This window comes from Megalops cyprinoides, chromosome 11 (genome assembly GCF_013368585.1).
Source record: "Megalops cyprinoides isolate fMegCyp1 chromosome 11, fMegCyp1.pri, whole genome shotgun sequence".
NCBI lineage: Eukaryota > Metazoa > Chordata > Actinopteri > Elopiformes > Megalopidae > Megalops > Megalops cyprinoides.
Window position 1 is genome coordinate 34,309,674 of NC_050593.1, and position 26,083 is coordinate 34,335,756.

General features: G+C 44.7%; 1 protein-coding gene across 1 annotated transcript in view; it reads left to right on the forward strand.

The window, feature by feature from the left end:
* Nucleotides 1-25,570, forward strand: part of LOC118785455 (rap guanine nucleotide exchange factor 4-like) — a 45,119-nt gene extending 19,549 nt beyond the window's left edge. Inside the window, exons 5-30 of the mRNA XM_036540097.1 lie at nt 6,387-6,459; nt 7,223-7,272; nt 11,068-11,174; nt 11,668-11,789; nt 12,205-12,388; nt 12,725-12,809; nt 12,900-12,960; nt 13,251-13,327; nt 13,573-13,719; nt 14,491-14,606; nt 16,737-16,822; nt 17,398-17,476; nt 18,415-18,565; nt 19,043-19,131; nt 19,288-19,318; nt 20,013-20,091; nt 20,914-21,060; nt 21,701-21,798; nt 22,108-22,233; nt 22,398-22,576; nt 23,061-23,151; nt 23,668-23,718; nt 23,829-23,916; nt 24,469-24,533; nt 24,637-24,691; nt 25,094-25,570. Of these exons, the coding sequence (XP_036395990.1) occupies nt 6,387-6,459; nt 7,223-7,272; nt 11,068-11,174; nt 11,668-11,789; nt 12,205-12,388; nt 12,725-12,809; nt 12,900-12,960; nt 13,251-13,327; nt 13,573-13,719; nt 14,491-14,606; nt 16,737-16,822; nt 17,398-17,476; nt 18,415-18,565; nt 19,043-19,131; nt 19,288-19,318; nt 20,013-20,091; nt 20,914-21,060; nt 21,701-21,798; nt 22,108-22,233; nt 22,398-22,576; nt 23,061-23,151; nt 23,668-23,718; nt 23,829-23,916; nt 24,469-24,533; nt 24,637-24,691; nt 25,094-25,221 (2,565 nt within the window). The 3' untranslated portion in view covers nt 25,222-25,570. The remainder of the gene's footprint in view (nt 1-6,386; nt 6,460-7,222; nt 7,273-11,067; nt 11,175-11,667; nt 11,790-12,204; nt 12,389-12,724; nt 12,810-12,899; nt 12,961-13,250; nt 13,328-13,572; nt 13,720-14,490; nt 14,607-16,736; nt 16,823-17,397; nt 17,477-18,414; nt 18,566-19,042; nt 19,132-19,287; nt 19,319-20,012; nt 20,092-20,913; nt 21,061-21,700; nt 21,799-22,107; nt 22,234-22,397; nt 22,577-23,060; nt 23,152-23,667; nt 23,719-23,828; nt 23,917-24,468; nt 24,534-24,636; nt 24,692-25,093) is intronic.
* The last annotated feature ends 513 nt before the right edge of the window (nt 25,571-26,083 follow it).

Genomic DNA, 26,083 nt, shown 5'->3' on the forward strand with positions numbered 1-26,083 from the left:
GGGGTTGCAGAAAGGGGTCTGTTTTTCAGTCTCACTTGAACCCAGTATCCAAAGACAGTGGCAGATAGGAAGCAGGTAGGGATGTTAGTAATATGAATGAGCTCTGTCTGTGGGGCTGAGAAGGTATTCAGAGAGGCCTGATCTCCCCTCTACCGGATGGACCTGGAATTCCAGCTACGGCAGGTATTCCCCTATACCTGCTCTCAGCTGCGTGACCAGAAAATCCAAACTCGGGGAGATTTTAGCCAATTTAGAAAAGGCCTCACAGGTTGACAAGATCAGTTCTGCTTAACTGATGATTGATTGTGCTGCATACAACTGTCAGTACGATCTGTTCTCTTGTGCTATAAGTCACTGTGGATAAGAGCTAAATGAATGTAATGTAATGTAACTGACAGCCCTCACTCAATAATTGATCACGCACACTCTCTGACATTTGTGTGAATGTTGGGTATGAATACATACACATTTCCTACATAAAAACAATTATGACTCACAGACATGAATGAATGTATCCAATTCACTTCATTCTAGACTACCCAGTCTAAGAGTGACTCTGCTAGTATATGGTACCAATCAAAAGTTTGGACACACTTTTCTTTCTGTATTTATATTATTTACTACATTTTAGTAATAGTAAGTAACAGTAAAGCCTGGTACTGTATTATTAGACAGCAGACACAATGATCACGCTTTAGCATCATTATATATTGCTCTCATCACCTTACGCTCAGGGTTCACCTGTGCGTTGTGTCACCGTATACAGGGCACATCACAGTCCTCCCGAGGAAGCAGAAATTGTCACATCTGTCATCACAAGTGGTGACAAGGCCCCTGCCGCATTGTCGTGGAATGATGTTTTATTATGTGCTGCGGAAGCATCATTGCCTTTGCATCCGCAGAAGATAATTCTGACGTCTGATCTCAGCTCCGAGTCATTACCGTTGAGCCACAGTGCTGCTCTTGTGTCTTACTGTAAACGGTTCATGAATGTCTAGTGTTGTTTCTTGTGAAAAATGGAATGAACTAGAGAGCTCTCATGAAACTAAAGCTTTTCATTTACTGTAATGTACCTTAATTTCAGCGTGTAAGAATATCTCAGGGGGTTTAGAGGCAGTGGTTAGCTGCAGTTATACTGTTGTACATAAAACTCTACAGGTTTTGTTTTCTGTGCCTCACTGATGTCGTGGTTTCTCACTTCACCGTGATGGTTATAGAGAAATTAACACTCCACTTTTTAAAAAATTTAATTCCACGAAATCCTGGCGACTCTTCCCTTCAATTTGGATGGGGCATTTTAATTTCCTGTTTATGTAGTTAATTCTTCCATTAATTCAAAGAAAATCCACTTGAAACTGTCACTAATCTCAGCCCTCTAAGCTCGCTGCCACGATGGGATTACATGGAAAAGATTTCATTATCCCCGCGTAGTGCAGTCTGATTTCATTATTTATTTCGCGCAGGGCGAACAGGCACCGCGGCTGTTTGCCTGATGCACCATTCAAATTTTGTGCAGAAACTTAGGCATCTCAAGAGCAATATTGTGCTCTCTGCATTTACAAGGTACATCAGTTCATAATTTGTATCTGGAAATGCATTGTGGGATATGCGATGAAAGAGAAGGTGTTTATGTTGGTAAGGATGTCTTTCAGCGGCTTTTTTAGCTTCTCTTTTCATCCAGTACCCTCTTACAAACAGTAGCAGCCCAGGTGGTTGTTTACAAATGAATAATTGAAAAATATGCACCATACCATATATAAAACCATTTGAAGTGGCTCCAGAACTTGAGCAGCTACTTCTAGTAATTTTCTGTGACTTGCATAGTCTTTGGTGTAATGGACACTACATAGAGGAAATGAATGGCCTCAACAACATGAGAATTCAATTATGTGTGTGATTTTTTTTTTTTTTTTTCCCATTTCTGTCCGAAACTGCAGTGCAACAAGCACACGACACATACAATACAGTGAATAAAGGGAGGGGAGTAAATTATGTAACAAAACATATCAGAGCATGAAGGCAGATGCTGAACGGTTCATTACCTCCGAGTTGCTGTGATCACAAGTGCGTGATGTCGAAGCTCTCTGTGATGGAACAAGCCATTGTGGTGATGCGCTTGTTGACTGTTTTGGTGTGATCCTGATTCTGATAATGGTGCTGAATCTTCCTGCTAGGAAAAGCCCACCTAATTGAGTTTGTTCCAAGCAGCAGACTCTCCTCGGGAAATGACCGCGCCTCTTAGACATTGCTGATGCAATGATTATGATATTACCCATGATGCACTGCAAGGTGTGCCAGCCACGAGTGGGACTCTGATAGCCTGTCAAATTGTGCTGCATTAGGTCTCTGTCATTTCTCTCAGCTCCGGGATAGGAGTTTGTTTTCCTGTAGGTCTTGTTTTATACAAGCATTTTTTTCTCTGTGAGGAATTCCTTGAAAGTTGAAAGTGTTTAGCTGTAGAACTGTTGCTTTCTGCAAATAGAATCTAACTAGTGACACAGTGTGACAGAGGACAGAATGATCATAAAAAATATGATTTTCCACCAATGCTGTACATTCAATTATTTGTTTTTCCCTCTGACATATTTAGAAAGTGAAACAACAATGTGAAATTGACTTACTGTATACTATATCACTACCGTTGCTTCCTGATGAAATAATTAAATACATTTTGTTTGTTATTGAACATTTTTGATGGGAACTTCATTGGTTACTCTGTCAGTACTTTACATAGTGAGTAAATAAGTCAGTGGTGTTCACTGTCTTCTGTTCCCTAAAATTGAATTGAATATATCAGGCCCCACCTCTCCAGCTTGTGTTTCTCGCGGTGTGACATGGCTCCAGCTAATTCTCCAGCTTGTCAATCAGCAGGTGGGCCACCAGGGGAGACGGGCTTTATGCTGAAGAGCCCTGGTGCACCTGCCACTGAGTCTGTGATCCCCTCCAAAAATTACAGACCCCACCCCCAACACACTCACACACACAAACACAAACAAACACACACACACACACACCCCCCACGGTGCTGTCCTGGTTCAGATGAATGTTCCTGCAGCAGTGCAGACCTGTCTCTAAAAAGCAGCGTTTAAATGAGCCAGGCGTTGCTCGGCATCACTGCCTCCACACTCGGAGCACTCCTCGGCAGCACCAGCTGAACCGTCCCGAAGCCACCCGCCACCCTTTTATAAGTGCAGCAGCCGAGCGGATTCTATGCGTGTATGCAGACCTCCTCCTTTCCAGGAAGTAATTATACATTCACAGGCATGAGCTGGGGAGCCAATGTCAACCAAACAAGCATTTAATTAATCTGTTGGCTTATGAATTAATTTAAGCATCTTTCTTGGTTGGAGTTGGTGCGTTTCCTCAAATGTTAAGGCCTGCGTTTTCCCTTGGTCCTGTGCAACTGAAGGGAAATTACTGTCGAGAATCGCATTTCCATTAAAGCAAGGGGCCCTCTTCATGCTGTATGTCATTCAGGTGTATTCCCAGGCTATAAAATGCATGATTCAGTTCTTATATAACAATGACCAATTTTTGTATTTGTTTTAAGCATTGTGATACTACTAATCACTTACTGTATGTTGTAATTGAGCTTTGCGATAATACAACCAATTACTTATTACTACCACTCATTTGTTATACTATCCTATGTGAATGAATTCATTTTCTGACAAGCAAAAAACGAAAAATATTGGAGGACATCGATCCTCGTCAGGTACTTGGTGGAAGAAGACTGGATCTTTAAGAGAACGTAATTTGATTAGCTGACTGCAGCAAAGTTTGATTGAATTTTTTACTCAACCTTCGAGAGCACAGTGCCATCTGGCAACAAATTGCTTTAAGGTTGGGGCCTTTATGGGGTCTGTTGACCAGACGTGTGTTTTTATATGTGATTACAAATAAGATAAAAATTGAGAAGAAGCGCATATAAAATACAAGTGAGTTCAGAGCTTTGCATCTCTGAATATCCTGTTATGTTAATGGTAGAGCTGTACGTATGTGAAGTATACAGTGTCATCTTTTTCTTCTTTTAAATTACTTTAAGTGGCCCCACGTGGTCCTTCAGCTCTGACTCAGATAGGGATGATTATTGACAAGTAATTGAAAAGATCATCAATTTACCCTGAAAATATTTATTTAAAACATTTTTATCATAATAACAAGGAGAGGAAGAAGAAAAGTATGTTGTTACCAGCCTATCTACAGTATCTTCAATATTTATTCCCAGCACTGAATACACAGGAACAAAAACATGCTACAAAAGAAAAAATGTATATGTTGTACAATATTTCTGCTTTTCTTGTAGTATTTTCTGGCACTTCTGTGTGGGATTTTTGAACATGCCCCCCGGCAGAATTGCTCTAGGTCCTTCAGCTCTTTTGTTTTTTTTTTTTTTTATTGTTGAGTTTAAAAGTTTATGACGTTTAATCTGACTGGAGATTTTGATGATCAGTTGAGAACATTTATATGTTGATTTGGATGAATACTTTGGGTCATTGTCAGGAAGGAATGTCCATTTTCAGCCAAGTTTGAGCGTCTTAGCAGAGGGAATCTGTTCTGTTATTGTTGTTTTTGCAAAAATGATCTGGTTCATAACTCTGCTAATGGAATCTAATGACAGAGGCATCTTAATATGGCCTGCAGGACCTGTAGATGCAAAACAGATATGGAAAACAATTTCAGATCATAATACCCCCCCCCCCCCGCCCCTCCCATTCACATTGCACAGTAGACATAGATTCTTTCTTAAACCAAGATTCACATTTTTACGCCAAACATGTCCAAAAAGCTCAGTTTTCATCTCGTCTGACCATGAGACGTGCTTACAGGTATCAGTAGTTCAGATTGCCTCTTTTGTGGCTTTGAGGCCCTTTCCTTGACTGCTGGCCATGAAAGCCATGTTTGAAGGCCACTACTTTGAATGTCTTTTTAATACTTTGTAACTGCCAGTTAATTGAGAGGATCTCCAGCTGATGCCTTTGTGTTTGTTTGCCTCCTGAACCACTCGTCTCCTAGACCACTCGTCTGCGTCCTCTTCCTGTTAGGGCTGCTTCTGTGCCAGTAGCCTTGCCTTTGAAGCACTTTGTTCAGCTAATTGAAGTGACTCTTGTTCATTCAACCTGTATGTCAGAGTGGCAGAAATGGGATTTAATTCACATGAATGGCTGTAATGCCACAAACAGCAAATGTAAAGCACCTGATTGCCTGATTTGTGTATTCTGAGAATGGTTAGTATAGGTAATTACTCTTACTGGTTCAAAAATATAAAAGAATTCAAAAATGACAGTTGGTATCCCATCTACAGGTACCTCCCTTCCAGACTTTGGCAGCAATATCAGTGATGCTTTCAGTATCAGTATCACACTTGTCATAAAGGGCTCCATTTTGGAATTGTAGAATTTTCCTCTTCCTCCATCAATCCAATTGATGATGCTTGAAAATGCAATAGTATGACTGAAAGTGATCCGTTCAATCTAAGCTTTCCCCTGACTGCAGTGTTCCGTTAGCATGTAGCGCTCTGTGTGAGTTTCTCAGTCTGACTGAATTCTGAAGGTGTAATCTGATATAATCCCTTCAGAGTGTCAGGAGCTGCAGATTGCAGGGATTTTATATGCTCAGAATGAAGTTGCTTGCAGATCCACGACCCAATCTGTGCTTATCTCAGTCTCCAAGAACAAAACAAGCATTGCATCATCGTCAGGAATTCGGGGTCGGCTCGCTGGCTGTATGCGTTCCTGTACGGACGTTTTTAGCGCTTGAGATGTATGTTGCTTATAGTTCAGTTGTTCTGTGATAAATCCATGATAATCCCATATGTGGAGGGCTCAGCCCTGATCATCGGTTCAAAATAGGCTCTGACTGAGGGGTCTGGACCTGTATTAGTCGGTCTGGAAAAATCAGCCAATTAGATGCTTCATTCACATGTGTCCACCCGAGGAGCGGGGAGACGTGCTGGTGCTGTTTGAAGTCTAATTTAAACAGGGCTGCAGCTGTAAAGCTTCTGAGAGTGTTTTACTGCCAGCTGTCCCACTCAGCTTTAGGTTTAATTACAGACGCCTGAACTGTGATGTTGATCAATGGTGGTGATAAAAGTGACGGTAAAAATAACAACAGACTCAGAAGGAAGAGTGGGGGGGTTGGGGGGTTGGGGGGGGGGGGGAAGCTATAACAACGAACACTGAATTGTGTGTTTAAAGAGTAAACAAGTGAGATGATGTGATTGTCGAAAACGGACCAAACATTCGGAGGCAACAAGAACACTTAAAAAGCTGCGAGTCCTTGTCCTGAGTTTTCATTTTTTGTTCTTCTAGTTTTTTGTTTGTTTCCTTCTTTTGCAAGGTTGAAGAAGTAGTTGCGCACCTCTGTCATCCTCTCATCTTTTTTAGAAATATCGTCAGTGCATGGCCGGACTCCTAGCCCCTCCTTATGGTGTAATGGAGAGTGGACCCAACAACGACAGTGAGTAATGCACCCCCCCCCCCCCCCAGTGGCAGCCTCAAATGACATCACAAATGAGAACGGAGCACAATCTAAGCACTACAGCCTGTGTTTGGAAACAGTCACGTCAACTGCTGTTGATGACCAGGAGTCCAAGGCAGTGGAATAAATTGGCTTTGTTCTGTGCTGGATAGGGGTGGGTAGGTCAGCCAGAGTTTGGTGTCCACACAGCTGGCACCTTGCAGCTCACTCAGGCACCTGTGAGTTATTCAAGAGGATACACCTATCCTCTGTATGCTGTCAGCCTCCTGGTGCACTGTGGGATTTGCAGTTTCAGGTTCATTGGATTGCATGTGTATCAGAGGAGTGCATGTGCTTGCCCTTTGCATCCCCTTGGTGAGGTTGTCATACTGGGGCAAGCTTCATGTTCAGTTGCCTTTCAGGAATCGGTGGGTACAAAAGAGGGGAAATTTTTAAAAAATAAGAAAAAATTAAATCTAAATTTGTATGCCAGAAATTGCTGATAAGAAATACACAAAATTAGTATAATTTCAGGCACCATTACAATTGGTAATTGTATCATTTTAATTTTTGCTTTCTTCACAGGACAGTAATGCATAAATGTTATTGGATCCTTGATTGTGACGTGAAAATACCAATTCAGTGATAAATTCAAGCTGTCCACTTTGGCACAATGAAGAGAGTAATATTGATAGTGAATAATTGAAGACTGGAGGACATATTAAAGGAAATATGAACAGCTGTTTTATTTTTTTCTCCATAGGAATGCCAGACAAAGACAACATGAGTAGCATGTCTAAAAGCCTGAAGAAGGTAAGTAGCTCCTTTGAAAAACCTGTAAACTGGGATTGCCATCCAGACCAAACTAATCCATTGTATGTTGCCAATGAAAATGTGCCTTGTCATTTGCAGAGGGGCAGTCCAGGCTGACTTGATGAAACTAAAGTCTGTTAAATACATAATGGAGATGTACAGCACCGGTGTGATTGATTAGATTGGGTTTGTTTGATTGGTTTTATAATGTGCACTTAAGGTGCCCTAGTGCAGAGCTGTCACAGAGGAATATTAGTGGTACTTGTATCTGCTGGATACGAGGGAACTCACAGGTCAGCATCCACTGCAGTCATTAGCTTCCTGGAAAAATACTAAATAAGCAAGGAATGCGGAGTTTGTTTAACGTTTGGCTAAATATAAGCGAGGCACCACCGGCAGTTCCGTCTCCTGTTGCTGCACGGACGTGTTTAACACTTCCTGTTTCACCTCGTCCCTTTGTGGTCTCTCCGTGACGGATTTCTCTGAATGCTTTCAGTAACATTTAGAATAATATTAGGGGTTCTGTTTTGCGTTGCGGCATTGTTATTTGGAGAGAGTGAAAGAGTGATGAGCAAAAGTGTAGCCAAAACATACTGTTGTTGCCCAAAAGTAACTACAACTGTTTCTGGCTTCTGGAAGAGGACAGTGAAGGTAGTCACCGGTGCAGGGTTCTGGTGTGTTTTGTCTCTGTATCGTTTCAGTGCATCTTATCAAAATGAATAGCAAAATGAACGATAAAGAAATTGACACACATGGTGATGTCAGATTGACGAGCTTTATGAGTAGAAGTAGAAGTGGAACGTTGTGGCCCCTTGCCAGAATTCAATATGAATGTGAACGCAAACACTGACATTCTCATGGGAATGCTCTGTCAAAGCCCTGTTTGTTCTGCAGTACAGAGAGCAGTTTAATTACTTTCCTGCATCAGGTCATAGTCCTCGCAAGTGGCCTCCACCACAAAGCAAAGATCAGCAGTCACTAGCTCCATTCAGTCACTGAGTGCAGAAGTCAGCTACTTTAGTAGTCTTTGGGTTAGCGTTTTTAGTGATTATGCTTCAGAATCGGATCGGCCAGGGGGTTATAAATTATCAACTGAATCGTTATTTTTTATGTCATTGAAGGACATTTACCCTACATGGTTGTTAATAGCACATTAAAGTCGTTCCTGTCATAAATACCAGTGAAACAGAAGGGGGGATTTAGCTAAAGCATACACATAGGCCACATTGTCTGTTATTTTATGCATTATATGTAGGTTTTTGTATCGAGGACAGTGGTTTGCCTACAGGCTTCCTGTCAGTCTATGATAAGCTGCTGGCTTCATGTTGAGGTGGGAATTCACAGGGGGCCAATAACCTGACTGCAGTTTTAGATGGATGGATATTGACCGCAACTGAGCAGAATAAATAGAGAAGGTGAGGCTTAATTATCCAGTGTTCTTCCCGAACCCTTGACCCCTAGATTCAACAGTGTAGACTGATAACTGAAAATCCGCATTTAATAAACCTGTTAATCATTTTGAATTTGTTTGAAATTATTTTACATGTACCAGTAGAACTGTTCCAAAGAACATTATCATTGATAAACACCTTTAATTGCTCCAGGGTTAAAATTCTTGCTGAAAGAAGTTGAAAAGGAAGATTGTTCAGGGGAAGTTTTCACCTTTTATCACAGAAATTTTTGGCTTTTAAACATTTTTCTTATGGCAGAAGAAACACTATTTCTTGTCCTCATTTTTATCTGATTTCATTTTGCATCCAACGCCTGGGTTTTGGTATTTCCCGCAGTCACTGGTTTTCACAGTGATCTGTCAGCGTAAATGTATTCTTTATGCATTTCTGGTTTCCATGGTGAATGCTGTGGTCCCCTGATACTGCTCAGTGAGAGTGTGTGAGTTCCCCCTGGCTGGCAGTGAATCTCACAGCTCAGCGCAGAGGCTGGGCGCTGGGTGACGCAGTCTCAGTGTGTAACAGCAGTGTGTCTGACGGATGCACATGCGCTCCTTTGAGATGTTAAACAGCAGCTGTGGGCGAGGGGTCACATGTTGGCCGCGACCCCTGTGCTGGGGTGTGATCGTCTCTCCCGGGCTGCAGTCCCCAGGTGTGGGGCTGAAGGGGGCCGTTCCACAGTCCCGCGTGTCTGTCAGCGCACAGATGGGGTTAGCATGTCAATTCACCATAATGTCTCCCTGGAAACCCCCCCCCCCCCCCCCTTTCATTCCCAGGACTGCAGCTCAGTTCTGATGGGATGGCATTTATGCAGTTGTCATGACGACTGAGACAGATGTGATGGCAGGAGGTTGACAGCTCACTCAGTCAGGGAGGGAGGAAGTGCTACCAGCATGTCCTCGGCCAATCAGGTGTGTTTGCTAAACCAGCTGACAGTAACATGCTAACACACTGTCTCCAGGGAGTTAACTTCATAGCTGCGTCAGTCAGAAGTTTAGAGTGATCTTGCAAAGCTGTTGGGTTGGGTCCTGTCTCTTCTGAATGAGAGGTTGAAAGTATGCATGAAGACTCCATCTAATTTGGCATTGTTATCTAACCCCAGTGACCTCCATTTCAGTCACGCTCATAGTCATAAGCATCCATGTCACCCTCATTGCTGAGTGGAGCTATGGGTTGATGGGTCTGGCACCACAACTCACTTCATCTGCTCAGAGACAAAAGCCAAGTGCAAAAACAGAACTGCAGGCTTAGAGATGGTGCCTGTTCATGTGATCGTGCAAAGTAACGATGTTAAGATAATAAGTCACTTCAAGGTAAGGGGGTGTTGGATCGTGATGTGATATGCATAGATTGTTTAGGATTTGTTTAGGTTGGGAAAGGTCATGGCCTCTAGTTCAGGAAACACTCAACCGTGCACAAATCAGAGGTCTAACAGGTTAGTGGCTACTGTGAATAAAATGCTCTGAAAGGATTTATCCTGTATATTTAAGAGTGTATTATCAGTGCAGATACTTTCTAATATGATGTGGTAGGATGTGGTGGGAGATTTTTATAAATGAATAAATGGTGGTGCCAAGACAAGACTGCCTCACCTTCCTGGAGGCTGTTGATTATGTCATTATCAATTAATTGATTTTCGTTGCTGTTCTTAGTTTGCGTGTAGACCTCCATTATGTAATTGCTTAACGGTGCCCGCATCATCTGTGTCAGAGTGCCGCGGTCTGCCACGTGATAGCAGCAGGCGCAGATTTAGCTCGAGTCCGTGTTGCCGCACAGTGTCCTCAGAAGAATGAGAATCTGAGAACAGCTTTGGTGAGATCATGGTGAAGAACAGCCTCTATTTGTGGTGATGGCAGGAACGTGTCCTTGGCATCTCTGTTTGCCTCTAATACTCCTCTGGCAGAGGAATAGGCTGCCGAAGGGCCTGAATTTAGTCCAATGGTGAGAAAATCCATCCTGGAAATGCCTGCAAGGATATTCGGTAGCAACATGATGTAGCAGAAACTCTTAAATTGTGTGATAAGGAAAAAGGCATAAAAATATGAAAAGAATGATGGTGTTGCTATCCCCAACTTTGATTTACCCGGACCATTTACCTTTGAATTGACCTTTACCATTGACCATTGTTGAATTCTGTCTCCATGGTTTTTTTTTATTCAAATTGTGTGAACTTTTTTTTAACATCACTCATTTAAAGTCAAGCCACACACATCTTAAATACATTAATCGGGCCTGACGTGTCTGCCTTTATGCATTGAAAAGGGCCATTTCACACAGTTTCACTGGTTCTGTGCAGTAAACCTCTACAGTAAGTCATATCCTGCCACTTTTGCTGACCTCCTGACAGGTTCCATCAGAAAAGATTCTGAGGGCGGGGAAGGTGTTGCGTAACGCCATCCTGTCCAGGGCCCCTCACATGATCAGAGACAGGAAGTATCACCTGAAGACATACAGGTGGGTTTATCAATGACCGACAGTTCGACGAGACCTTACGAGGGGCACGTCCATAGGCGTGATATTCTTTAACACTGTCTCATCACTGGTGCTGGCTTGGCACCATTATATTGAATATAACATTTTGTAAGTGAGAGAAAAAAAAAATCAGAGCATTACAATGAGCTCAGTTGAGATTTTTTAAGGGCAACCCTGAGGTCATTCATACTCTATGTAACTACATAATCACGACAACAGGACGAGACTGGTATACTCTAAGGAAACTTTAGCTTTCTTTTCTTTAAAATGTGAACATGTGTCTGTCTGTGTATACATCTATTAGCAATATTTTTGTAGTTTCCCCCAAGAAAAGGAGTCTCACTCACAAGTCTCTGGGGTTTGTGCGTGTGCGTCTGCGTGCGTCTGCGTGCGTATGCGTGCATGTGCGTGCGTCTGCGTGCGTGTGTGTGCGTGTGTGTGTGTGTGTGTGTGTGTGTGTGTGTGTGTCCTGCAGGCAGTGCTGTGTGGGGACGGAGCTGGTTGACTGGCAGATGCAGCAGAGCTCCTGTGTTCACTCTCGCACCCAAGCCGTGGGCATGTGGCAGGCGCTGCTGGAGGAGGGAGTCCTGAACCACGGTGCGAGCCGGCCGAGAGCAGCGCACAGCACGGCAGCCCCTCCAGCAACCCTCTCTCACATACGCTTTCTCAATGTGTAAATAAGTGTAGCAGATTAAGAGCTAGTGAAGAGAGGTCTTCATAAACATTGTTTGAAAGAGCACAGCTCTAAAACGATTTAAAATTGTTTAATGTAATGCAATGTTAATGCAATTTTATTAGTGTAACTTTAACACAAGTCAACATGTATCGGTGATACGTGAGACACATGCATATCATAGGTGTGAAGTGCCTTGATGTTGAATGCTGTGAGTTTTCTTAAGAAATGGCTGAATGAGACTTCATAACATCAGTGTGCATATGGCGATCACATCAGGCATGTCTTTCAGCTGAGCGGCTGGCTAATCAGATGTGCCTGTGCTTTGTGTGGCTGCAGTGGACCAGGAGCACAACTTCCAGGACAAGTACCTGTTCTACCGTTTCCTGGACGACGAGCAGGAGGACGCGGCCCCGCCCAGCGAGGAGGAGAAGAAGGAGAGTGAGGAGGAGCTGCAGGACACCCTGCTGTTCCTCTCGCAGATCGGCCCCGACGCTCTCATGCGCATGATCCTCAGAAAGCCGTGAGTGAGGCCCGGGAGCTCGCGCTCTTTCCTTTAACAATGTGTGAAGTGTCACCTTCCAGTTCAGGTATTCAGAGGGACGGAATGTTTACCTGGTTCTATCATCCACACATCTGCATCTACTTTTAGCCACTTAGCAGTTGCTCTTATCCAGAGTGACTTAAAAAAGTACAAAGCATGATCCTCGCTATCACGCTATCTACCAAGTTCATTGACTGGCTGCAACTGTAGTACGTGCTGTTATTCCTGACAAATGCTGCTGATGATAAAAGTGGATTGTTGAGGTTTTGTCCCCATGAAATGCTTTCTAAATAGTATGTAACTCCTCATCTACAGGCCGGGCCAGAGGACTGTAGACGATTTAGAAATCGTATACGAAGAGCTTCTCCACATAAAGGCCTTATCCCACCTCTCCACCACTGTGAGTGTGGGTTATGTTACCTATAGTGGCTTGTTGTTGCTGTCCTCACTCCTCTGTGGCTGATCATGCTGTCTGCTCATGCTCCCGCAGGTAAAGAGGGAGTTAGCAGGAGTCCTGATCTTCGAGTCCCACGCCAAAGCAGGAACAGTGTGTGAGTAAAGCGCTTCCCCCTCCATCGCCCACTCGCAGCATCTACACCTTGCACTGTAGCTTTCATCCTTTACGCATTACTGATGCATCCTTTTGTATATGAATTGAACTGCCTGGCTCCTAAGATGTGAATCTGTAGTGATTTTTATTTATAATTTCAGGTAAATATCCAGATTCTGTTTTGGAGTTCTTTTTTGTCAGCCCCTTTGTGACAGGCTGTCAGGCAGTTAAGAGGGGTAGCTGAATACAGCTATTGATCTGTGGACATGCATTGATTTTTCTTGTTTTCAGTGTTCAATCAGGGAGAGGAAGGGACCTCATGGTACATCATCCTAAAGGGATCCGTGAACGTGGTTATCTATGGCAAGGTAACGCGTGCTGGTCTGTCTTTTTATGAATCAACTCCTGTGTGGTTTAATTGAAAAAGATGAGCAAGGAACAGCTCTAAGAGACAGTCTTGCCTGTCTCTGTGTTTTCTAGTAAAACAGATCTAAGTATCCATCATCACAAACAATTTCAGGCCTTTTCAGTGTGTGTTATCTTTAGTCTCAGGGGAGCTGTCTGCAGACTTTGACTGTGGCAGGGTACAGTGACTCTTTCCCTGTGTCCTCAGGGTGTGGTCTGCACGCTCCACGAGGGGGACGACTTTGGAAAGCTGGCCCTGGTGAACGACGCCCCGCGGGCCGCCTCCATCGTCCTGCGTGAAGACAACTGTCACTTCCTGCGTGTGGACAAGGAGGACTTCAACAGGATCCTGCGGGTGGGTCAGCCGCACTGCGACACTGTGAGGGCGTTTTGGCGGATCTCTGTGCCCCTGAAACAATCCCGTAGCCACTGTCTGCTGAGCTCAGGAAAAGCCCCCTGTCAGTAGCAGACAGTGGGAGTAGTGGTTATGCTCAGATGAGCTGGAGAGGGATGGGTCTGAATGTAGAGATAGAAAATTATGCTTTCGCTTTTTACTTTGCTCCTGCCTCTTGAGCTGCTTTTGCAGATGTTTATGTACCTTGCAAAAGCAGCTCTGCATACTTTATCGTAGAATTGTTTAAATAAAAGTCTAAGCATTTTATAGGGTCTCTTTTCATTTGAAAGATATTAGGTTGTACAATGTTTTTTTTTTTTTTTTTTTTTCCTGGAGTCAGTTTCCCTCTGGTGGCAGGATAGAGGTATTGCACTACTACCATTGTCTTGATTTTCCATGAAAGAGCAGGTGATCATTACCTGTATGACCCACAGAGGCTGCTCTTTGGGGTCTTCGAATTTTCAGGAAGAGTTTGGCGTATTTCCAGAACGCTTTGTCACAGCTGAGTGATCCATTATGCTTGTGAGACCTCTGAAAGAAAGGGCTATTCCAGGACCCACATATATACATTCTTATTTAAAAAGGGGTCTTAACCCTTTTTTCAAACCAAACAAAGTCCATTTTACCATCACTCAGGACCGTTTTATCTCTGCATTTGTGTATTTGTTTGTGATTGATTTTGTATGAGTGGCTGGCCAGCAGTTTGAGGTGTGACGGCTTGCGTGTCTGCAGGACGTGGAGGCCAACACGGTGCGTCTGAAGGAGCACGATCAGGATGTGCTGGTCCTGGAGAAGACCCCCAGCAGCAGCCGAAACTCCACCCACGGCACTACGCCCGCTCACTACAAGTACTGCTGCCCGTCTCTCTCTCTCTCTCTCTCTCTCTCTCTCTCTCTCTCTCTCTCTCTCTCCATCTCACTCTCTCTTTCTACTGACTGTAAGATTCAGCCACACCCACTACCAGTACTGCTGCCTCTCTCTCTCTCTCTCTCTCTCTCTCTCTCTCTCTCTCTCTCTCTCTCTCTCTCTCTCCATCTCACTCTCTCTTTCTACTGACTGTAAGATTCAGCCACACCCACTACCAGTACTGCTGCCTCTCTCTGTCTCTCTCTCTCTGTCTCTCTCTCTCTCTCTCTGCTGACCGTAACATTCAGCCACGCCCACTACACATACTCTACTGTCCTCTTCTCCTGTCTGTAAAATTCAGCCGCCCCCATAGTGAGTACTCTACTCTGTCATCTTCTGCTGTCTGTGACATTCAGCTACACTCACTTTCTGTTTCCCTCTGCTCTCACTGTGAGTACTGCATCCTGACTGCATCCCTTCACTGTTTGATGACACAGAGGGTCTCATTGCAGAGATAATACTTTACGTAGAGCACCAACACTGAGGGGTTCTGTCTGCGAAGCACTTGCTTGTTCAGAGCACAGGCTAAGGCCTGGGTTCGAGCCCAGCTTTATCATCTGCTGACAATGACTGGCAGCCCACAGCAACAGAACAATTGGGCTTCTTTCTGCCAGGAATGGGGGGTAGAGGTGTGTCTGTTGGCCACGATTCTATCATCCTTATCACATTACTCTCAGCACCTTGCAACTCCCTCAGATTCCTAGAACTTATTATCAAATCACCCCAGGGAGATGCATCTGTCCTCCCTTTGGCACCTGCCCCCTGGTGCACTGTGGGATTTGTAGTGTGAAACACAGCCCTGCGTTCCCGGTGCTTTACGATCCCGTGAGAGTGCACAGATTGTCACAGCGAGACCTGCCTGGCGTGTGTGCGTGTCCCTCACAGGAGGGTGTGTCCATGTGGCGGGTCAGAGGCGCGGTGCCACCTAAGGTGACAGGCTGCCGGAGCCTGACGAGACAAGCTTTGCTGGACCGGGGCCACGGTGATAAAGAGACAGGCTGATGATAATAACAGACCGCGGGTCAGAACCGCGAGTCAGAACCACGGGTCAGAACTGCTCTCAGGGTCGCCGTTAAATCAATTTCAGCACTCTGATGTGAAGATGTCAGCATTCGCAGTGCTAATGGTGTGTCTGCTCCCTCATAAATCTCCTACTGTTAGAGCAAACAGACATCAGGCTGTTTGCCGCAATATGCGAGTCGCACAGATGTATTGATAACACTTAACAAGTGGCTGGCAGTGAAACCGAAGCTTTACTTCAGGTGGGTTACAGCTTTGATTATAATTGGGCTGTGAAATTGCAAGCTTGAAATCATGGCAAAATTGCCATAATTTCGCTCTGCATACATGAAGCAATCAACAGTATTGACTAACTGTAAATCGTGCTAAGCGTCATTTTCACAGTGCTTTTCGACAGATCCAATCCTCATAGAGTTACTGGCTCTTGCCTGGCATTGTGTGGTGTTAGTGTTAACACTCTGGTGGAGTTAAAAGTGAATAAGAAAGGTGTGCCCACCGGCTGTAGCAGTGCGATGAGTGCTACTTTCCTAAATACCTACCTGCCTTCTCATCTTGCCATGCTTAACCCTTTGCTCGTGTCTCTTTCATCCTCCCAAACCACATCCGCAGGCAAACGTCTCAGGGCCTGCCTCATAAGAAAAGGAAGAAGGTGCTCACTGTTATAGATAGTGTTCTGATGATGGTACTGTTTGTGCTGAATGACAGCTGTCAGGTCATTGATAAAGGCAATGATTTGGAGTAACGGAGTGTGCGGCTTCTCCCTCCTGTGGCCAGTTTGCCGCCTGCTAATCAGCCTATCAGTTTCGCCTGTGGGCTGTCCAGCTCTGCGTTCTCTGAGCCCATTTACTGCAAAGGTGACTGCCTTTCATGATTGTCTGGAGGGAGACACTGCCATGAAATCTCACTCTTGTCTTCTGTTTGTATGTGCATTGAAATTCGTATGTTTGTGACCATGACCTTGTTCAGTTAAATATGTATTAATTATGCAGTTAGCTTTCCAGACACACTCAATCTCTCAATGCATTCATCATCCTGTATTTGTGTTATTCTAGATACACTGTGATGTCAGGAACACCAGAGAAGATTCTAGAACACTTTCTTGAAACCATGCGGCTGGATTCACATTTCACAGAATCAGGTAGTGGAAGTACCTTTTGCCAATGCGTTTCTAAAATTTACCCTTATGCGGTCTTCAATTAACACAATTTAATACAGAGCTGAATAATTTCAATTTTAATTGTGCTCTGGGATGCATGTAAAGAGTTTGTATTCCAACATTCAAGATGATTATGCAACTCTTGCTTTTTTGTAATTTAGTTCAATTCAATTTGTTCATATTTTATTCAGACAAGCAATCTGAACAACAGCTAATCTAATTTAGCTTGCTTTGGAGCAATTTACATTTCAGTAACCCTGTACCTGTGTAGTTAATTCATTTACATGCATAATACACAGCACTTGCTATTTGGGAAAGCTCGGGATACATAATGTAACTACACATGGGTAATACATCCACAGAACTTATTTGTAATTCTAAGGCGCGATCACTTTGGGGACGTTGAGCCTTGTGATTTTGTTGTATGCTGATAGGATGATAGCTGATGCCCCACCCACAGTGTGGGGCACAGCTCGATGTCCCAGCAGCCGTACAAATGGCACTGCAGGACCTGACTCTGGGATCTGCTGTGACTCTGAGCCTCTCTCTGCCCACAGACCCGGCTCTGGATGACTTTGTGCTGATGCACTGCGTCTTCATGCCCAACAGTCAGCTGTGCCCGCTGCTCATGGCCCAATATCCTTCCAGCTGTCATCTCTCTCTCTCTCTCTCTCTCTCTCTCTCTCTCTCTCTCTCTCTCCGCCTGTCTGTCTCTCTCCCCCCTGGCCTGTTCCTCTTTCTCTCCCTGGTTCTTACTGTGCTGCCCAAGCAAGGATTCAGCTTTCTGTTCTGTCCTGTCCCCTGCCCCTTGCTTCTGTTAGTGTAACAGCCCTGCTGGTATTTCCTCAGGGAAGCATGTTTCTCTTTGATCCTCTGAACTCAAACGCTGATGCCTGCTGACACATGAAGCTCCTGAGAGAGAGAGAGAGAGAGAGGTGGAAGAAGGTCAGGGCATAGTACAGCTACTGGAGTTGTCATGAATGAACAGTGGTCAGTAATACTGAAGGTGACTGAGATCAGATGGCCTGTGCTTAGTGACATAGAAGGTATTGGGACTATTGTTGGGTGGTGTGGCTGAAAAATCACACTCCAATCTGTTTAGGAGGTTACTGCAGTGAAGTCATTTTATTACAAGTGTACTTGGAGACTAATGCATTAAAGCACATACAAAAGGCACAGTATGCAGAAGTCTGCCACTGGAGAACCCCAGATATAGTCTAAAGGCACATGCAACAATGTCTATAAGCCAATCAAAACAGACGCATTAAACATCATCCAATAGCAATGTGTGTGATCATTGATACAGTTGCAACAGTCCAGTCATCAGGGAGACTCGTCTACAGTACAGAACTTCAAAAGCAGGCTAAAATTTCCAATGCGCTCTGCCAACTTATCTGCACCTGCTAGACGGGCGGTAATGAGCTGATAGATAATAGAAACTCGCTGAAAAACAAAACCTCGTCACACGGGGTAAGTTAAGGTCAGCGGTTTTCCACTTCCGCAGTGGACTGTGCTCCGTGGTGTGCAGTAGGTCTGGTGCCGTCTCTGTGCCTTTGTTCTTGACTGCTCTGCACCTACAACGCGCAGGCCTCTCAGGGCTCAGAGCAGGAGAAGCTGGACTACGCCCTGAGCAGCAAGCGGAGGGTGATCCGGCTGGTGCTGCAGTGGGCGTCTCTGTACGGGGACCACCTGCAGGAGGAGGAGGCTACGCTGGCCTTCCTGGAGGTCAGTCAGGTTCCCCCAGCCTCTGTGTGCAGACACACACACATACAGACATGCACACACACAAATGAGCACACACACATACACACATACAGATAGACATGCACACATAGACATACCCACACACACTCACAGACACTCACACCCCTATACAGATACACACAAACACATGCACACACATGCACAGACACTCACAGATGCATGCATGGACACACACACGCACACACACACACACACACACACACGTGTGGTCTTGTTTTTCTCCTCTTCAACACACAGACATACCTCATCCTCTGCACATGCGATCACCTCATTAGAGATGTTTGCAAGGTGCAGTATCACACCTAATATTTTTGCAAGTGTCTTTACTCTGACAAAGGCAGTGGTCCCAAGCCCAGTGTAGATCTACCTGCATTGGAACTGCGGGGGGTACAGGAAGACCCCAAACTCCCGCCCCTCACAGTGTGGCTTGCCTTGCAGGAGTTTTACGTGTCGGTGTCCGATGACTCCAGACTAATCCCAGCACTGAAGGAGCAGCTCCCAGAACTGGAGAAGATTGTCAAACAGAAGTATGTACAGGATCCAGTGCATTTCACAGAGTTATAATCTATTTACACTGAAACGGTGACTGTAAAAAGTTTAGGCATAACATTAAAGATCAGGATGTTGTTGTCTTTTTCTCTGAGAGATGCGCTCGCAAACCATGTTTTTGTTTATGTTCATAGTACGGAAGATGCAAAATCCTCCCAGAAAAAGGTAATCTGAATATCAAATTCCTTCTTTTTAATATCCTGTTCAGACTTCTCTGCATATTAGTATGCATATTAGATTAAACTGATGCTTTGTAACATATATTGTACTTACATTGTAATGCATATTATATATTATATATATTATATTATATATATTGAGGGGGTCCAGGAGATCCGATATACAGGCAGGGCCATGGGAAGGGAGGGGTGAAAAAATACTCTGCCTGAGTGGTGTATGCTTGTCATGGTGGATAGAATCTTCCTGAAGGTTTTAACAGCCAGCAACTGACTGACACAGGGAAGATCATGTTTCCCATCCTTTCAGTAGCTCAAATTAAGGAAGTAAGACTACTCCCATGCCATAATACTACCCTGGCCCCAGAATCTGATAATTCCTGCTTTTTGTCTATATGTGGTGGTAAGGAGCAGGGCTCGAAACTTTAAAAAGGTTCCAGGTTCAGTTCCCAGCTGGGTCACCGTCGTTGTACTTAAGATACTTAAACCACAACTGCCTCAGTAAATGGTAAATATCCAGCTGTATAAGTGGAAAACACATGGGAATCGTAATCCATGTAGATTGCTCTGGATAAGAGCATCTGCAAAGTAACTAAAAGAAAAAAAAAAACTGGATGCTGTTACCCCATCTCTCTCTCTCTCTCTCTCTCTCTCGCTCTGGCCCGCTGCCTGCTCTCCCTCAGCACAAAGTTCTGCTGCGACAGTTCAGCACGGGAGACGAGAGACAGCAGAAACGTCAGTCCATCAAGAGTAACGACGAAAGTAAGTCTGAGTGTGAGAGAGAGAGAGAGGGGTGAGCGTCACCTCACACACGTCCCTCAGCCACACGGATCTCTGATGATGAACTGTATGGGTCTAACTGTATTGGGAGGGTGCTGCCTGCGACAAAGTAGATAGAGAGCCAGACTTATCAACACCTGTGCTACCAGAGCAGTGTCTGTCTGTAAACCATCCTCTTTGATGGTGCTGCCCATTAGAAAGTAGATAGGTGTTTATAAATCACTTGCTCTATCAGTTCTAAAGCAGTGTGTTTATAAAAACATCGCCTTTCATTGTGTTTCCGATTAGAAAGTAGATAGGGAACATGACTTATCAACACCTGTCACTCCCAGAGCAGTGTCTCTCTGTAAAATCATTTACTTTGATGATGCTGGGTATTGGAAAGTATACAGGGGATACGTCAATCTCTCTACCACTTCCAATGCATTGTATCTCTGTAAAGCCATCGCCTATGATTGTGCTTGCCTGGGAGAGAGTAGATTGGAACTGTAAGTCATGCTCTCTGTCACTCTGAGCAGCGTGTCTCTCTAAGGCAGCTGTAGGCTGCAGTGTGGTGTAGTGGAAAGGAGCAGGGCTCGTAACCCACAGGTTGCCGGTTCAATTCTGCACTAGGCCACTGCTGCTGTACCTTTGAGCAAGGTACTTACCCTAAAATTGCCTCAGTAAATATTACAGCTGTATAAGTGGTATAACAACACTGTGCCCTATGCAAGTTGCTCTGGATAAGAGTGTCTGCTGAGTGCCAGTAGTGTTACGTGAAGTAAACCATCACCTTTGACAGTGTGGCCTGTGCTTTTTCCCCAGTCCTGTTTAAGGTGTACTGCGTGGACCACACCTACACCACCATCCGGGTGCCGGTGGCCACCTCGGTGAAGGAGGTGCTCAACGCTGTGGCCGACAAGCTGGGGTCGGTGGAGGATCTCTTGCTGGTCAACGTGAACTCAGCTGGAGGTGAGAATAGTAACAGCTACCAGCAGATCGGGGGACTTGGAGTTTTGCCAGTCAGGATGCTTCTGTTTATAGACTGGGAGTGTTTTACGGTTAGTATGTACTGATTGATTCAGTTGGAACTTGTAAGGATATTATGTTGTCCACTGTAGTTATGACCTGAGTTTGACCTCTTCATCCTCTGTTAACTGTGTATTTAGCAATATGTTTTATGGCCAGTATGGAGGCATGTCTGATATTCCGTAGTGCCACATCAAATAGACGTGGGTCTGTTTTGTTTTTCATTTTTATTTTTAGTTTTGTAAGTCACATTTTAGGGTCTGGGGTCCTCACTTCTGTGGTTATTAAATCCATGTTAGCGTACGTTCTCTGATGAATCACTGAGGTGACACTGCTGTTACATTGCTCTACCTTAAAATGACTCATATGGAGAACTGAGTACCAATGTCGAAGATCCATCAGGCAGCTAAGGAAAGTTTTCCAGAGTGACTTTACTTATGGCATCCTGCTGTTGATGTGCATACAGCAGGTAAAGGATGTGAGTCTGGAGCTCACCGCTTTTTCTATGGGGCCAGTGCTGTGGGGCGTTGTGTTATTGGCATGCCCATATCACTTCCCGCTGGGATATGTTGTGTTTTCTCAGACAAGATGGTGCTGAAGCCCAGTGACATTTCAGTCTTCTCCACGCTGAGTATCAACGGCCGTCTGTTTGCCTGCCCCAGGGACCAGTTTGACGCACTGGTGCGTAAACACCTCGCAGAGAAACGCGTCACATGACATACTCACGCTAATGGAAAAACAAGAGCAGCAAAAGATTAAACCTCACTGAACCTTACATTATTTGATGCTGTACAGGTGTTGTAAGGTATTTGTCGCTTTTAATGACTTGATGGGCATTTGAAGTTGGTATATGTAGTGCATGAGAGAAACCTGATAGAGCACACCGACATTTACAGTAGACATTTTCCAGATCATTGCCCATAGTTTATAGAAGTCTAATTTGTTGTAGTTTGGTTTTATGGAGGTCAATCTGAACACCCTCCCTTTCAGACACCACTGCCAGAGCAGGAAGGACCTTCTACAGGAACCATCAGCAGCTTTGAGCTGATGAGCTCCAAAGACCTGGCCTATCAGATGACCGTCTATGACTGGGAGCTCTTCAACTGTGTACACGAGGTGCAGAATGGGAATGCCGCTTGAGATGGATCAATAATTACTGCGGATGGATCAATAAATACTACTCCATATGCAGTTGGTTTACTTCTGTAAAGATAGTGTCTGACTAATATCTTCATGAACTTTCCTAAATCTTTCCTAAAATTTTTTTAAATCTTCCACAGCACGAGCTGATATACCACACGTTCGGGAAGCAGAGTTTTAAGAAGACCACGGCCAACCTGGACCTGTTTCTGCGCAGGTTCAACGAGCTGCAGCTGTGGGTGATCACAGAGGTGTGTCTGTGCGCCCAGCTCAGCAAGCGCGTGCAGCTGCTCAAGAAGTTCATCAAGATCGCAGCGCAGTGAGTGCAGCCCAACGCAGGGGAACCCCACAGCTGCCCCCCCCCCCCCCACTGATACCCCCCCTCCCTCTGTCACCCCCAACACTGTCCCTCCACCCTGCCCCAGTCACCTCCCCCACACACTGAGTCACTGTGACTTAGCCAATCAGACCCTACTACAACTGCACACTGCATCAGCCTCACACTCCCATTGGTGCATCAGACTCCCATAACACCCAATGAATGCACTTATGTCCTTTGAAGAAATAGTAAGATCACAACATTGTGATCTCACAGGTATTTATTATCGCCCCATGGTCCAGAGGTATAGGACGCCCTGTTCAGCACATCTGGTGAACCTTGTTCTCTCTCTCCTTCCTTCTTCTGCCCTTTGACAAATATGTCGTCTGTGTTAAAATGCCAGTTAACATGGCCCACACCGTGTGATTTTCACTGTAAGGAAACACCTTCCAGAGCACGTGGTTCTGTTTGTGTATGCTTTCAGCTGCAAAGAAAATAAGAACCTGAACTCCTTCTTTGCCATCATCATGGGCATGAGCAACCCAGCCGTGAGCCGGCTGCACCAGACGTGGGAGGTGGGTGTGGCTCTGCGCGGTGGTGGGTGTGGCTGCATGCTGCCGTGGGTGTGGCTGTGTGCTGTGGTGGGTGTGGCTATGTGCTGTAGTGGGTGTGGCTATGCGTTGTGGTGGGTGTGGCTATGCGTTGTGGTGGGTGTGGCTATGTGCTACGGTCACACACATGTTCCCCTCAGTGAGCAGGCTGGAAACCTGCACCTTTACATTACATTAAATTCATTTAGCAGATGCTCTTATCCAGAGCAGCTTCCAGCACAAGAGAACAGAAGTGTTTCCATTCAAGTTGAATAAGCAACAGTGTCAGACCAGGCTAACAACACTACCAGACCTGTGAGTGTGAGCATAACACTATTCAAGCCCTCCTATTCAAGTTAACATGTTCTAACCTGACTAGACAAGGGAAGTTAAGTATACTACCATATATCAGTCACCAGATCACAGAATCCAAAACACAGTGTGATACTACACGTGAAATAAACAGCCTTCACATGGGCTCCCTCTCTTTTGTGTTGGCAGAAACTCCCCAGCAAATTCAAGAAGTTCTACGGGGAGTTTGAGAGCCTGATGGTAAGATGCAAAGCAACTCCTCTGTCTCAGTGTTACCTGATGTCAGCCCGGTGGTTGAGCTGGGTCCATTTCCGCAGCGTCTGGCTCACGGTGTCCGTCTGCTTCCCCAGGATCCTTCCAGGAACCACCGGGCGTACCGGCTCACTGTGGCCAAGCTGGACCCTCCCATAATTCCCTTCATGCCCCTGCTTATCAAAGGTATGATCAGGAGAACTCCCCCCATGGCCTGCAGTTATGCACCATTTACAAAGTCTGCACAGTTTACACAGCACTGCACAATGGAAGATGATGTGTCTAGACATTTCGTTATATTACATTATTGTCATTTATCAGACGCTCTTATCCAGAGGGACTTACATAGGTTACGATTTTTTTTTTTTTTTTTTGTACATGTTACCCATTCATGCTGCTGGATATTTTGCTGAGGCAATTCTGGGTTAAGTACCTTGCCCAAAGTTACAACAGCAGTGCCCCAGGGAGGAATTGAACCAGCAACCTTTCAGTTGTGAGTCCTGCTCTGTACCACTACGCTATAGTGCCGCCCCCTCTGGACCTCTGGAAGTGATGAGGAAAAATGTGGAAACACTTGCACATGCAGGACACATTGTATTATCAGCAAAGACTCATTTAGTGATTCACCTCATGGCAGACTGTTTCTCTGCACTGTAACTCCCTCTGTAGCATTTCACTGTTAAACTGTTTGCAGAATAGTACATATTTATTTATATATATTTTTTATTATCTTTCTAGACATGACTTTCACTCATGAAGGCAACAAGACATTAGTGGATGGGTTGGTCAATTTTGAAAAAATGGTAAGTGTTTATTGTGGAGTGCTGGGCACTACATTCAGCTGAGTTTTTCTGAAGAAGCAGCTCCTGCATGGAGTGCTTTTCTGTGCTGTGTCCTGTGTTTCAGCGGATGATCGCAAACACCGTGAGGATAGTGAGATACTGCCGGAGCCAGCCGTTCAGTAAGTCAGCGCCCAGCTCCGTCTTCACATTTTGCCCTCTTCTTTTTCTCAAAATACCTTAAAGTAGAGCCATTTGGTGAAGCCGGAGGTGGGTAAAATTCAAACTCTCTGGTGATGGTGTTTTTGTTCCTTCTTCCCGCTGTTGTTCCAGCTCAGGCAGAACTCTCACTGTCATAACATTCCGGATTCCCTGTAAAGGTTTCTGTGCCATGTGATATTTTGAGCTAATATGATAAGAGTAATGTTATTATTGCATTATTTAAAGCCTGCACAGAGGTCTGCTTTATGCGTGCCTAAAACATGGCAGCAGGCTTCTAAGGGCTCAAACTGGTGGCAGTGATACAGACTGCAAATCCTCCAGGACTGGTGTTTAACTGACTTGTCTGCCACTGTCCCCTTCAGATGCTGAAGCGTCACTGGCCAGTAAGAACCATCAGGACGTGCGGAGCTACGTGCGACAGCTGAATGTGATAGACAACCAGAGGACCCTGTCCCAGCTCTCTCACAGACTGGAGCCCCGCAGGACCTAAGCCGACGCCCCACTCCGGTGCTGCCTAGCAACAACACAGTACTCATGCTGCTGCTGCTCTACTGCCAAAACATAACTGCGCTTGATGTGTCACTCACAGGCTCCGCCCTGCACCCTCCTCAGGGCCCCGCCCACCTGCAGTCAGGTGCTACAGTCCTGACAGCATCGTGTCTGTCTGTTACCTGTTTCTTCAAACAACACAGTGTTCCAGATCCCCGTCTCCTGTCATTATGATGTCACTGTCAGTAGAATTCTTTTTTTCCCCTTTTAGCAATCATCCTCGGCTCTTACGTACTTTAAAAAAAATACTCATGAAAAATTTTACTCTTCTTAAATCTTTAAACAGCTCTCCACCGTGCTCTGGATAAAAGTGAAGTTGAAGAAAATGATTAATTTATAAAAATTTCTAAAATTATAAGGCTGCATGGAGACTTCACAAAAATGAGACTGAAGTTTTCTGTGAATACAGCAGCAACATCTCATAGGTAAAGGGAATATCTTTTCAGAATGCTTGTTAAGATTCGTATTAATGTGTTCAATGGGGAGTTTGCACTGTCCAAATCAGCTCTTACTATTTATAAGAAGAATGTCAAAGAATTGTCAAAAACTCCAAATGCAAATATTCTTTGGGGATTGATATTGTGATATGCTATTAACATTAATGTGTGGATCCACTATTTCTTCCTTTCACAATACAGAACGAAGCCTTTTGAGTTTACATAATTGGGCATACGATCGTGTTCTTCATCTTACGTTTCAGCACCATTCTTGTGCATTTGTAAATTATATTTATTCATTTTTTGGTTTGTGTGGCAGTTATCTTACACGTGTGAAATGCGTTAATTTATTACCTTTGATCTCAG